This window comes from Microtus pennsylvanicus, chromosome 14 (assembly GCF_037038515.1).
Source record: "Microtus pennsylvanicus isolate mMicPen1 chromosome 14, mMicPen1.hap1, whole genome shotgun sequence".
Taxonomy (NCBI): domain Eukaryota; kingdom Metazoa; phylum Chordata; class Mammalia; order Rodentia; family Cricetidae; genus Microtus; species Microtus pennsylvanicus.
In genome coordinates this window covers 4,460,540-4,475,932 of record NC_134592.1, presented here as the reverse complement: position 1 = coordinate 4,475,932, position 15,393 = coordinate 4,460,540, and the positions used below count along the sequence as shown (strand labels likewise).

The window sequence follows — 15,393 nt, the reverse complement described above, 5'->3', positions numbered from 1 at the left end:
AGGCTCTTTCAGTCAGCAAACAGAGAGGGTGGATAAAAATTCTGGGAGCCTTTGTAGGAGACACAAGCACCAACAAAAAAAAAAAACTGTGAAAATCATAGAACTCAGTGGCTTTTGGGAAGGACTGAAGAGAGACGGGCCAGGGATTGGATCTGATGTCTGTTGTGATGTGCATATTTGTGGCTGAGAATTTTGAGTTCTGAGTTGCACAATATGCATGTAGAGGAACTATTAGCTTGGACTCCAATGTTCAAGATACTATTCACCAAAATGCAAATATTCAAAAATAGAATCTTGCAACAATTATAACAAATATATGCTTTCATAACATCTTATTAGTTTAGAAGTAGGAGACTGTGGATGATTCGTTTTCTAAGCCAACTTTGGAAATTAACATCAATTCAGGGAAGTTGTGGTTTCTCTATCACAAGAATAAAAATAAAGATGATGAATTAAAAATTGTTAAAAATTCCTAAACTGTCTTACAAAATTTACAGTCAACAAGTTTCATAATTTTAGGCTCTTTATATATATAATTAATTACTGAATTGTTTGACAAGAAGCAATTAGACATCTTAGAGGATTTTGGGGAAACACAGACGATTAGTGTGTAATTTAAAAGCAAAGTTAATAGGCTATGACAAGTAAAGGGTACGCTAGAGGATTTCCTTGTGTAAGAGAAAAAAAAAATCAAAGGATATCGCATCAAACAGGTATAAATGCAGCGTATTCCAGAACTTCCTAATTTCAGAAGTGACCACCTCTTTTTTTTGGAGTACCTGCTGGTCCTCCACATCCCCTGCTGGTCTGAGTAGAGAGGCTTCTGTCCAAGCTCACACTGGAGTTCTCTCACCGTGTATCTGGAATAGTAATACATGGTTGTGTTCGAAGTTTGTAGATTGTTCAGTTTTATGAAAACATAGCTCTTGAATGTGTAGTGATATTTTGTTTGTGATCTAACAAATAAAGCTTCCCGAAGAACAGAGTGCAGACCTAAGTCACTAGTTAGTCATAGAGGCCAGATAATTGTGGCACAAACCTTTAATCCCAACATTAGGAAGACACGGGTGGAAGGATCTTTGTGAGTAAAACCCTTACCTGGGTTACAAGAGGTTGAATCCGTGTAAAACAAAAACAGAGCTCACAAAAAGGTGTTCGCAAGACCTAGGAGCATATTCCTTTAATCCCAGCACTAGGGAAGCAGAGACAGAAGTGACATTGAAAGACCCTCAAAATCAGGGGTCTGTGCGGATAGATTCCCCAAACCCAACACACACACACGCCACTGGATGCAAAGAGCAAGAGGATTCTTTATTGATGAAGATGCCAACAGGTGACTCAGGCCTCCAAGGAGACCGAGCACCCTGAACAGCAATTTCAGTAACCTTTTGTAGGCAAAACCCACAGCATCAGTATAATAGGTCTGGGGTACAGCATGATTGGATACAGTATTAGCATATTGGGTCAAACTAGGCCACAGTTGTTTGTTTCATCAAATTTCCCAGTAACATCATAAGAGATGTTGACATTGACCATGAACTCTGTCTGTCCTAGTTTTGGCACCAGGTGTTTCCTGGCTGGTGGGTGGCACAAGGTTCTGCGGTCAAGGAGCAAGCGACAACTGGGGATGTTTTGTGAGTTTTGCACTTTTCCGATGCTGATTGCCATCTATCTAGGGCATATGCTAAAAGCCCCTGCACGCAGGCCTTGCAGGTCTCCTGACTGCTTCTGCTACCCACAAACATCCGGTTTTGCCCTGACTCAGTTTTAACATAAAAACACCTAAGTTGGAAACTGGGGTAGGGGTCTTTTTGAGTTGGGGGTCTCACAACATGACTGGGCAGAGAGAGAATAATATAAGACAGGAGGAGACAAGAGCTCAGATACAGTCTTAGGATTCAATCTGAGAGGCAATCTGAGGTTTTAGAAAGACGGTATTCATTCAGAAGATTTGTAGAGACAGGATCTTGCCCATTTGGTCTAAGTATTGGTAGAGGAAAGAACTCTCTACTCACTGAATACTCTGTTTTGCTGATCCTTCAGCTTTTGCCTCTCGTAGCTAACTCAGAATTTTTATAATTTAGAACAATTAGAATTCGTGCAGTAGGAGGTGTTCCTGCTGATGATGACTTGGGATTTGAAAGATGAATTTTAATTTGTGGTTCCACAACTACATATTCTTCACATCCATGTCAGACACTTTTCCTGGAGGCTGGTAGAGCCAGCTTACACCATGGCTGGTTAATGGTGACCCAGAGAACTTTCAGATGGAAGAAAGGTCTATGAGTGCTGTACTAGACCAGGTCATTACTCCTTCAGCTGCACGTGGGGTAGGACACCTTGGGACAAGTATAGTCATCATTATTTATACATTCCATAGATGACATGCACAGGTCTCTTTTCTGAAACACATCTTGAAAAGTTCATCGGGCAGAGGAGCAGCACCAGCACAACCAGGCCCTACGGGAGGACTTAATGAGAAAAAATGGGGCCTCTCATCTAGTCCTGGGCTTTTATCCTGAGCATTAGGGCTGCTTTGCATTGAAGGAGGTTCCTGACAGGATAAAAGAAGGTTTATGGTGGGCAAGGTTAGCGGTTTTCCCTCAGGTTTCTGAGAATTGCCCTTGTCCTTTTTAGAAGACCTGGTGATAAAAAATAAGTAACATTTTACTGACACTGTCTGGATTTCCACTTGCATATAAATAGGAAATTGCATATTTCATACCATGCAGACCTTGGATGCAAAACATTAGGTGACTCCATATTCATTCTGTACAGATAACAGAGGGTACCACATCCTCTGTTCATATCCCTGTAAATCCCAGGAGATTGTTTAGATGGAATTTAGTTGTAAGATGCACTACAGTCTCTTTCTGATGTGAAATCAGGATTAAGGAGCTACTTAAAATCCTTTCTCTTGTCATTGAAGTTAATTTTATTCTTGTCACTCACCTAGAAAGTCCAACTTCTGAGGATGTCACTCACAAACATTTAGTGCATTTATCTGAGAGGAGATTTAAGGGATTTGTTTTCATACATATAAATGGTCTCAGAGTACTCACCTTCCCACTCAGGGACACCATGCCTGGATATTTTCTAATTCCTGTTTTCTATTTTTCTTAATTTTATTCATGCATTTCTAACAAGACAAGCAGAATCATTTTTTTTTCTCCATGAATTAGAAAACTCTTTCCAGACAATAGGGCTTGACCTCATTCAGTTAGAGTATAAATAGAAGGAATTCAAGGGTGCTTGTGATTTTCCAACTTGCTTAAAAGTTTCTGTGTTACCATCATTTTACTATCTCCATAGACTTTTTTTTAAAAACTATATCAACTCCTGCCATTCCATGACCTACTCTGCATAGTTAAAATATTCTGTGTAAGATAATGCAAAGAAATGCAACAATATTTGTGTTTTATAAAATTTAAACTATAATATGGATCTGAGAAATCCAAAGCAAAGATTGTTGAAATTCCAGTATAGTCACTGAAGTTTTTCTTTCATCATGGAGTTCCTGTGTTGTCATATGATGGGACGGATAACAGACTTCTAGGGACTCATAAGAGGACACTAATCATAAAGCACCTCACTGCACAATATCTTAGATACTGGATTTTCAACATCTGTGTATTGAACATACAGAACAGATAGAACATGGAAGAACTTCTACCACTTCTTCCCAAAACTTCAGTCTTCTGATAAAAACACAGGCAAAGATTGTTACACATTTCCAAAAACCTCATTTGCTTCCAGTAAGTTTTAAACATATGCTTAGCATAACAAGTTACAAGGGAATTTAAAACAAACCTTCAACAATTTACAGTGGCTTTGTTAGGCATAAATATGGCATAAGTTGTCCTTCTATCAAATATTAATAGTATATAATTTTCATTTTATCTGAAATTGCATTCTTTAAATGTGCTCAAAATAAAGAAATCAGAGAGTTTCTCAGGGATCTGTAAGTTCATGTTTATGGCAGAAATACTCACAATAGGCAACTCATAGGTGTGGTGATAATTCAATTGTATTTTAATAAATAAATATTTACTGAAGATGAGAGATCAAAACATCCCCACTTGTCAGCCTTACAAACCAGGTCATGGTAACACACACCTTTAACACAAGTAGCCACACTAGTTGCCATAGCAACTGGGTGGTGCATGCCTTTGATCCCAGTGGTGCACACTTTTAATCCCAGCCCTATAAAGGATTATAAAATGGGAGGAGACAACTCACAGTCACAGATTACCTGAGGCTTTTTAGCCACCAGCCTGAGCCAGTACATCATTGAGTGCCCATCTTTGGGGGACATAAATTTATGAAAAGTTCATTTGTCTAAGGCTTTTTAGCCACTATCTGAGGCCAGAGCTGGGATTGGAATTCCAGTTCTAGGAATTGGAACCTAAGATAGTCCACCTGGATTTGGGAGAAAAACTAGTGCTCCCATCTCCCATCTACCTTGTCTTAAGTTTCAAATAGAGATGGAAAATACACAGAATATATGGATTGTATATGTTACTTTGTTGTCTTTGAATTGTTTGATTACTGATAAAGGAGCATTAGCTACTAAAAGATATTTGATTATAAATGCTGCTGGATCAATCCAATCTATATATTTTGAAAATGATTTGACTTAAAACTTTAAGTCTAAAGATATGATACTTCAGAGAAGTGGTTTTGATTTTGTTTCCATAGGAAATGGAAGTGGGTGTATTCATTCTTGGTTAGAAAAAATATTTGATTGGCTTTGGATTCAATTTTAGTTAAGAAAGTGAAGGTTAGGTCAAAGAAAACCTCTTGAAAAATCTCCAGTGGAATGGATGGCCCAGATGATTCAATGTGTCAGAATACCTCTTTTGCAGTTTCTTTTTATTATTATTAGTATTTATTTATTTATTAAAGATTTCTTTCTCTTCCCCGCCCACCGCCTCCCATAGCCTTCCCCCTCACCCAATCAACTCACCCTCTCTCATCAGCCCAAAGAGCAGACCGGGTTCCCTGCCCTGTGGGGAGTCCAAGGACCTCCCACCTCCTTCCAGGTCTAGTAAGGTGAACATCCTAACAGCCTAGGCTCCCACAAAGCCAGTATGTGCAGTAGGATCAAAACGCAGTGCCATTGTTCTTGACTTCTCAGCAGTCCTCATTGTCCGCTATGTTCAGAGAGTCCGGTTTTATCCCATGCTTTTTCAGATCCAGTCCAACTGGCCTTGGTGAGTTCCTGAAAGAACATCCCCATTGTCTCAGTGTGTGGGTCCACCTCTCATGGCCCTGAGTTCCTTACTCGTGCTCTCTCTCCTTCTGTTCCTAATTTGGACCATGGGGTTGAGGTCTGGTGCTCCAATGTGGTGCTCTGTCTCTGTCTCCTTTCATCACCTGATGTAGGTTAATATCCAGGAAGATGTCTATATGTTTTTCTTTGGGTTCACCTTCTTATTTAGCTTCTCTAGGACCACGAATTAGAGGCCCAATGTCCTTTATTTATGGCTAGAAACCAAATATGAGTGAGTACATCCCATGTTCCTCTTTTTGGGTTTGGGTTACCTCACTCAGGATGGTGTTTTCTTCTATTTATTTATTTATTTTTGGTTTTTCAAGACAGGGTTTTTCTGTGGTTTTGGCGCCTGTCCTGGAACTAGCTCTTGTAGACCTGCTGCTGGTCTCGAACTCACAGAGATTCGCCTGCCTCTGCCTCCCGAGTGCTGGGATTAAAGGCGTGTGCCACCACCGCCCGGCTATTTTTATTTTTTTTTATTGAAAAAAAAAATTCTGCCTCCTCCAAGCCTCCCATTTCCCTCCCCCTCCTCCCACTCCTCTCCCCCTGCCCCTACTCCTTTCCCCCTCCCTCTCCAGTCTGAAGAGCAGTCAGGGTTCCCTGCCCTGTGGAAAGTCCAAAGTCCTCCCCCCTCGATCCTGGTCTAGGAAGGTGAACGTCCAAACTGGCTAGGCTCCCACAAAGCCAGAACATGAAGTAGGATCAAAACCCAGTGCCATTGTCCTTGGCTTCTCATCAGCCCTCATTGTCCGCCATATTCAGAGAGTCTGGTTTTATCCCATGCTTTTTCAGTCACAGTCCAGCTGGCCTTGGTGAGCTCCCAATAGATCAGCCCCACTGTCTCCGTGGGTGGGTGCACCCCTTATGGTCCTGACTTCTTTGCTCATGTTCTCCCTCCTTCTGCTCCTCATTAGGACATTGGGAGCTCAGTCCAGTGCTCCAGTGTGGGTCTCTGTCTCTATCTCCATCCATCACCAGATGAAGGTTCTATGGTGATATGCAAAATATTCATCAGTATGGCTATAGGGTCATTTCAGGTTCCCTATCCTCAGCTGTCCCAGGAACTAACTGGGGACATTGCCCTGGGCACCTGGGAGCCACTCTAGGTCCAAGTCTCTTGCCAACTCTAAGATGGCTCCCTTAATTAATATATGTGCTTCCCTGCTCCACTATCCAAACTTCCTTTATTCCAATCATCCTGTTTCCCCAAGTTCCCCCCATCCTCCCCTTCTCACTTTTCTCTACCCATCTCCCCTTACCCCCTCCCAAACCACCCCCAAGCTCCCAATTTTTTGCCCGGCAATCTTGTCTAATTCACATAACCCAGAGGGTAGCTATATGTTTTTCTTTGGGTTCACCTTCTTATTTAGCTTCTTTAGCATATCAAATTATAGACTCACTGACCTTTATTTATGGCTAGAACCCAATTATGAGTGAGTACATCCCATGTTCATCTTTCTGGATCTGGGTTATCTCACTCAGGATAGTGTTTTCTATTTCCATCCATTTGCATGCAAAATTCAAGAATTCATTGTTCTTTACCTCTGAGTAGTGCTCTAATATGTATATATTCCACACTTTCTTCATCCATTCTTCCACAGAAGGACATCTAGGTTGTTTCCAGGTTCTGGCTATTACAAATAATGCTGCTATGAACATAGTTGAACAAATGCCCTTGTCATATGATCGGGCATCTCTTGGGTATATTCCCAAGAGTGGCATTGCTGGGTCCAGGGGAGGTTGATACCAAATTTCCTGAGAAACTGCTACACTGCTTGCCAAAGTGGTTGTACATGTTTGCATTCCCACCAGCAATGGACGAGGGTACCCCTTCCTCCACAACCTCTCCAGCAAAGGCTATCATTGGTGTTTTTGATTTTAGCCATTCTGACAGGTGTAAGATGGTATCTTAAAGTTGTCTTGATTTGCAATTCCTTGATAGCTAAGGAAGTTGAGCATGACCTTAAGTATCTTTTGGCCATTTGAAATTCTTCTGTTGAGAATTCTCTGTTCAGCTCAGTGCCCCATTTCATAATTGGGTTGATTAGCCTTTTACTGTCTAGTTTCTTTTGAATTCTAAATTCATCATAACACTGCTGACTGAGAAATTTCAGACTCATAAAATACTCAAATCAGGACTTGACCATAATCCTAAATTTTCTTTAGTTTCCTATAAGATTATTAGTAACCCCAGTCAGCAGGAAGTGGCCTAGAAAATCATGCCCACATCCTCAAAAACTGAATTATGGATGTTCATCTTTGTTGAGTGTGCTGGTTATGAGTTGGTTTGGATAATGGTCAAGAAGAAAGCTAAACAAAGAACACTTGTTCTTGTTTTGAAAAGAAACAAATAGGGAAATGTAGATATTAAATGATAAATGGCTACATTATTGAATCTACTTTGAAAAAAGGAAGGATACAGATATGATCTTGTTTTGGAAAAAAACGGATATGGTTATGATAGGATGGAAGAATATATTATCAAATCTATTCTGAAGAGTTATAATTTTCCTCTTTTACTTGAGGCAGAAAGCAAGTTATGATAGAAAGTAAATTAGGTAGAAGACTTTGAACTCACCAAGATAGAATATATAGAGAGTATTTTATATGCAATTGTCAATTGCAATTGACTAAACATAATGTATAAATTGTTTGTATATATTGCATAGTTATATTGTATTTATTGTATATAGTTTTTCTTACATGAGTTATAGCCTCTTTATTTTAGACTTAAAGGGGAAATGCAACAGCATTTCAATTGTTTTTTAATAAATAAAGCTTATATAAAGGTCATAGAATAAAACAGCCCCACTTGCCAGCCTTACAGACAATGCAGTGGTGACACACACCTTTAAACCCAGTAGCCAAATTAGTTGCCATAGAAACAGGTTAGTGTATGCCTTTAATCCCAGTGATACATGCCTTTAATTCCAATCCTAGAAAGAATTATAATATAGGAGGAGATAGCTCACAGTCATAGTCTCATTATGAGATTCCTGAGGCAGGATCTCTGTTTTCCAACTGAGCTGGAGGTAAGAAACAGTGACTGGCTGCTTTGCTTCTCAGATGTTCAGCGTGAACCCCAATATCATTCTCTATGCTTTTATTAATTATGAATCACATAGTAATGACTTTGTTTAGCCCAGAGAAAGTACTGAAAAATACCAGTTGATACACTGTATGTATAAAATATGTAAATAGTACACATAATCCACTTTGCAGAGAAAAATATCCAAATGTTTTCAACACCCTAGAGTCATTTTGCCCAGAGCAGAAGTGACTTAAGGCACCACTTACATGTGCAGTTAGCATAAACAGAAAGTAATAGGACAATGGTATTTGCAGTCTGACAGATGTTGATTATATGATTCAAAGAATCAGCCATGCAGATGGGAAAATCGTAGAGGGCAGCAAATTCTCAAAAGCAATTATTCCACTAATAATGCTCTGTAGATAGAAGTTATATATTTTTCTGATATTTTTTATTACTTTATAAATAATACCAATCAAAATTCCCACTTCCTCCCCTCTTTCCTCTTCCCTCCCACTCTGTAATTCACCCCCCCTCGCCATATATTTTCACTGTGTGAATTAGATATTCAAAAGGTTGTGGCTCTGATGATACAACTGAGTAGTATAGGTCACTTGGTTGGTCTTTGATCATATTGTAGTGGGGTGCTCCAAGAAGTTTAAGCTATGTTTCTTACCAAGAAATTATACTTGTCTCTCACAGTAAAACAATGGCCCTGACTTCACCCATCTTATAGATCAGCTGCAGAGAGAATTGTGTTGTGGAAGTGTCACTGAAATTCAGAGGTCCATAAGAGAGTTTAGCTTTATTTTGTGGCTGGGGAAATCCTACATTCTCATACAATTTTCCAATTCTAGAGAATCTGAGAACTTGACTTCAGAAAGAAACACTGATTTTCTTGGTGAATTCAGTTAGTGAAGATAACAGAGAGTGTGTGTGCTCCTCAGTCTTGGATTCAGTCTTGGACTCAGTCTTGGACTCAGTCTTGGAGAGTCCTGCAGCTTTCCACCTGTGACAATCCTCAGAATGAAATGGTCATGATCCTGTTCCATTTCTGAAATCCCCCAAAAATCATTGATGTAGCCTTTTGAAAGTATGTTGCTGTTGTTGTAACTGCCATTACTGTCACTCCAGAGCCATGGTATTATTGTTAAATGTCCTTTTTCAATTAAGAGTGAAGAGATATTAAGGGTGTCCTCCCAAGAATCACAAATGACACTTGCCTTTGCTGTCTGTTGTGGGAACAAAAAATCCTAAGAAAAGTAATGAAATGGAGAAAATATTTATTTTGTGTCAAATTTACAGGGCATAATTCAACATGAAAAAAAATATAATATATATTACAGGGAATATTGAATTTCCCTACAGAATATGGTCTGTATAATGCAACAGTGCAATGGTAGTGTCTCACACTGGAGAGACTGGAAATCTGGTGGCTTTTCAGATCACAGTTCTGGATACCTAAGCAGCTCAAATCTCACCCCCAAGTTCTGTAAGTTTCCTGGAGAGCTATTCATCCTCACTGTGTGTCAGAAGCCTGAAGAAACTCATTCTAATGTGTGTGCATGAATGCTCCAGTAGTAGATAGATGAACTTGCCAGAGAGAGTGAAAACAAAAAGATAAAAAATTAAGTTTTCTTTCCTGTTCTTTTATCTAGCCTATCATCTGACAGTACTGCCCACATTCACTTAAGCATGGCTTTTCTCAAAAAATACAATCAAGAAGATGTAAGGAATCATAGAGGGATTATGGTTAGTTTGAAGTTCTATTTGGGAGAGGAAGGCATAGATATGATGTAAATAATAGTCTCTATTTAAGGTTTTCAAAAATTAATGAAAAAGATAGAAAAATTCATCACAGGTATGCCTATTAGTTGATGTTTTAGTTAATCACAGACCCAATCAAGTTGACAAGCCAGATTAGTCATCAAAATTTTATGAAGAATAGAAGTCTCTGTAGTTTCTGTGTACAATAAAAGTTCAGCAGTAGTAGCATGCATAATGTCCTGAAAACGTTCCAAGTGGTACAGTTTATGTTTCATACAAAGAAAAAAGTGCAGAAGGAAATCTTGAAGTGTAAGGATAAAATTTTGACACTACAGTAACAATAGTTTGATATATCAATTTGTACATAGTAAACTTAGTTTTGTTTCTGCTTCATTAAATCATTTAATAAAGAGACATGAATTTCACATCAGATGGTACATAGATAAGAGATAACTATATGGGAGGTGGTGGGTGGATTAATGTATTGCTAAATATATATGAAAGATAGATACATACTTGGATCCCAGATGTCAAAGATATATAATGAATGTGTCAAGAGTTGATATTTGTATAAATCAGGACACAGGAATAGAGTCTTAGGGATCATTTCTCTTTGATCATGGTGTGTTTTGTGGAATCATGCTCAGGCTTCTTTCCACATTTCTCTTAAGCATGGTTGCACAGATATATTTCTTAGTGAAACATTTGCTTGAAAATAAAGAGAACTCACCATGTCAGTAAGTTACTACGTCTCAAGCATTAATTGCATAAATTATTACACACTCACAATCATATATGTGTCCACACATACTGTTAATCATGCCCTAGCTCAAACAGCACACACACAGCCATTAAGAACAATTGATCTTTGTGATTAGGCCCTTATACATCAGAAGAAAGAGCAGAGAAAATTCCCTATTCTTTTCTTTGTGTCTGTTCTGAAGTTGAATCCTTGGGCTTGCTGATTGTTCCTTGAAGGTCATGAGTCCCTCTGAAGGCAGGTTTGTGTATGTGCACACTCCAAATGGCCCTTACTTTGTCTCTTGCAAAACAATACATGGGGGTGCCCTCAGAGTTCACATAGTAAAATCTCCTGAGGAATTGGTTCTCAAATATGTCCCAAACGACAAACATTTTGTTCTTGAATGATAGACTATAACTTATATTACTATCACTACTTTTGTACCCCAACCATTCTAGACCCTCCCTGAGGGCTGTCCAATCCAGGCCCAGATATAGACACTGGTGACTGAGTAACCAATAACAATGTAGTTGAGAGAGAATGACTGTTAGCTTAATCAGGCTAGGACTCCAGAACTTTTACATGGGGCAGGACAACTGAGTACAAAAAAAAATAGTCACTGTCAGTTACCAGCTGTTAAAACCTGTATATTTACATATGTATAAAATGGTGACACTCTCTTTGGGTGTTGTCACCAGACACAAGAGTAAATCCAATGGTCTCATCTTCAAGACCATACTCCTTCTTGCCTAAGTTTAGGACTGTGTGAGAGAGCTATGAGGTCCTACAGCCCAGAAAATGATATTGCAGAACTATAAGATAAATTTTCATGCAGGAAGCCAGCCTTCTCTTTTTCAATAAGGGGGTGTAGTGGTATTTCAATTGTATTTTAATAAATGAAGACTGCCTGTGGATCTGAGAATAAGACGGTACCATTGGTCAGCCTTACAGACCAACTTATGGTAACAGATATCGTTAATTCCTGTAACTAAAATTATGTGCACTTTTAATCCCAATAGCCATAGAAATTGTGTAGTCCATGCCTTTAATCATGGTGGTACATGATTTTAAACCCAGCTTTAGAGATTTTATAAAAATGTGAGGAAACATAGTCTTCTGAGATTCCTGGAGGCAGGATTGCCATTTTCAGAACTAGGTCTAGGTAAGAGCCAATGGCTGGCTGCTTTGCTTTTCAGATATATAATAGTTTGGTTTGCTTTATTTATTTATTTTTCCTTCTATTAATTTCCCACAGGAATTCTTATGTAAAGAGAACACATTATCTTCAAATGGATATTATTGTTACAAAGGCAGAGTTAAAAATTAAAGACCTATGTAGAAAATGTTTCTGAATTGATTCTGTAAGGAAAGATGAGATTTCATTGATTAGCAGGAATAGAGCCATCAGAAATTGTGGCACCTTTTACTAACACAGAAATTGCCTCATTTTGGGAAGTAAATGAATATTGACACAAAACTTGTAATTATTTTTGGAGATATTAACAATGAATGTTTCCAAAAGGAAGATCCTAGAGTTTATAAAAGAACTAATTGGAGTCTTTCTCATACAGTTGAAGCAACACCAATTTCTGGCACTATAACATTCTATGCAGATGTAAATACATAAGGAATGGTAGGTTATAAGCCACAAATAATAAGTAAAGTGGCTCGAAGCCCTTATGATTCAGATAAAAGAATGAGAGATGGGGACTGGAGAGATGTCTCAACAGTAAGAACACTGTCTGCTTTTCCAAAAGTCTTGAGTTCAATTCCAAACAACCACAAAGTGGCTCACAACCATCTGTAATGAGATCTAGTGCTGTCTTCTGGCTTTCAGGCATACATGCATGCAGAACATGTATACATAATGAATAAATATTTTTATTTGATTTTTGAGACAGGGTTTTGGATTTATTTTTTTAAAAAAAGAAATTCAGAGTTGTATTTTATTCTATGATATTAGTAGATTTTCTTTAATCACTTAATATAGATATTGATTTTCAATATGTAGAAAGCTGTTTTGCATTTTAAGATTCCTGACTTCATTCCAATTGATTCAGTATTAAGTACTCTATTTAATTATAGCAAGTAATCAGAAATAGAAATAATCTATTGTATAAAACACACATCAGATCCTATACGGGATATTTGACAAAGGGATTTCAGAATTTGAAAAATTGAATTATATCCAATATTTCCATAGATCCATATGCTTTTTATGGGAAACTGCTTTAAATTCTGAAAAAGTTGATTTTGAAATCTTACACTGAATAGTAGCTATGGTTATTATCGAAATACCTGTGAAAATTAAGACTGATAATCCTCTACATTATGTCTTTATAAAGTGAAACATTTTTTATATTACAACCCAAAGCATTTTGCAGTTATACCATATATTCTTATAAGACAGACAGATATTGAAAGATTTAATCACACTTTAAAATATATGCTTAATAGAAAAATGGGGTAATAAAGACCCCAGAAATAGATTGCAGAATGCTTTATTAACTTTAAAGTTTTAAGTGTTAATGAGAAATGAATAACAGCTGTGGAGAGACATTATATAGTAGAGAATTAAATCAGCCTGTTTATTTTTAACATTTAATTAACATCAGAATTGAAATAAGAAAATATATTTTGCCTTTGTTTCCACAGGAAAAGAAAAGCAGAGTATACCACTGAGATTCATAAAGATTACATGTGAACAGGTGAGATTTTCTGGATAAGCAGAGGCGATAGTTCATCAGCCATCTTGGTTATTCAGTCCAAACTAAATTAAAATATCTAAAAAAAATGCCTTTTGAAGAGAAATCCAAATGTTCTAGTGTGTGAGGGAATGGGAAATGTCATTGAGTATAACCATGAGGAGAGTCCTCTAGAGGATTTCCCTGAGTAGAAAGAAAAATAGAAACTAGCATTATAACACACTCTCATATAGCAGAGGTCAATAATTCCTAGATTCTTAAGAGACTCTTACTGGTTCTGAAGAGTTTCTGTTGGTTCTCAGTGCCACCTGTTGGTCACAATTTTCTCTGCAGAGAGTATTTCGTACAGGCTCACATTGGAGTTATATGATTGTGTCCCTGGCACAGTAATACATGGCTGTGTCCTCAGTTTGCAGACTGTTCAGTTTTAGAAAAACTTGGCTCTTGGATGTGTCCCTGGTGATGGTGACTCTGGACTTGAGAGCTGAATTATAATCAGTGTTTCCATTATACCATATTGCTCCCATCCACTCTAGACCCTTTCCTGGAGGCTGGCGAACCCAGCTTACACCATAACCGGTTAGAGGGAACCCAGAGACAGTGCAGGTGAGCGACAGGGTTTGTGAGGGCTGCACCAGGCCTGGTCCTGATTCCTTCAGCTGATTCTGGGACAGGGCGCCTGTGGAAAAACAACATGACCGTCAATCATATATCCGGTAAATGGCATACTTGGATCCCTCTTCTAAATCCCTGAAACACTTACAGCTTGGAAATGTCACCAGACAGAGAAACAGCACCAGGACAGCCATGCTCCGCTAAAGGCTCGAGTGAGAGGGAGATGGAGCTTCTCAGTTAGATCTGAGTTTTCATCTTGAACATGAGTGCTAATTTGCATTGGGGGAGGTTCCTGAGAGGATAAAAGGAAACACAGGGCAAGGTTTGGGAGATTTGAGAACAGTCAGTTGGAAAATATCGGTGTCATATTTCATTGTATACATATAAAAATCCTCAATAATAAATAAAATAGTAGAAACAGCATGATTGAGATTTAAAACAATAAATTCAGAAGGCAAATGATTTAGGGATACTGTTAAATATCAAATAATTTCGTAGGCCACTTTGTCAGGGACAATCTTTCAATCTAGCTAAAAACTGGTGTGGCTGTTCACTTATTTCCAATAAATCCACTTACAGATAAACCTATGTGTGATTTGTAAAATACCTATACACATTGTTTAGCTGTAACTTTACTCTAAGGTGACAACATCTCATCATTATACAGAATTAGGGAAAAACATCACTTTTGTCCTACCCCTTTGGGGTTTATGCTTTAAGAATACTTATTCTGATGTAGGATTAAACATGAGTGTCATGTAGGTACTCGTTTTCTTTATAATTCTCTAGAGCAAATCACAGAACAAATTTAAGAGAAGAAAAATTTAAAGACATCTCCATATACTATTGGTACTAAAGTTCTACATCATTTTCTGTTTTTATTGGCTTAATAATTTATTTACTTTAATGTGGATATGTAAAGTCTTTTATTTTTTTGGCATCATTAAGCAAATGTTCCAGAGTATAAACAAATACAACACATCTTAAAATAATATCCCACAACATTATACAGTGCACTTGTCGCTGTAGCTGACATTTTACAACTAGTCTTACTATGACAAAAGAAAAAGCTGGGATTACGTGCATCTCTCTGATATTTGACTTTTTTTTTTAAGCCGGGCGGTGGTGGCGCACGCCTTTAATCCCAGCACTACGGAGGCAGAGGCAGGCGGATCTCTGTGAGTTCGAGGCCAGCCTGGTCTACAAAAGCTAGTGCCAGGACAGGCTCCAAAGCTACAGAGAAATCCTGTCTCAAAAA

At 38.1% G+C, this 15,393-nt stretch overlaps 1 gene segment (V, D, J or C); it reads right to left on the bottom strand.

The window, feature by feature from the left end:
- Window positions 1-13,867: 13,867 nt before the first annotated feature.
- Window positions 13,868-14,360, bottom strand: LOC142835003 (Ig heavy chain V region PJ14-like). The segment is given in 2 exon segments: window positions 13,868-14,199; window positions 14,284-14,360. Coding segments are annotated over 2 exon segments (363 nt in total).
- Window positions 14,361-15,393: the final 1,033 nt, after the last annotated feature.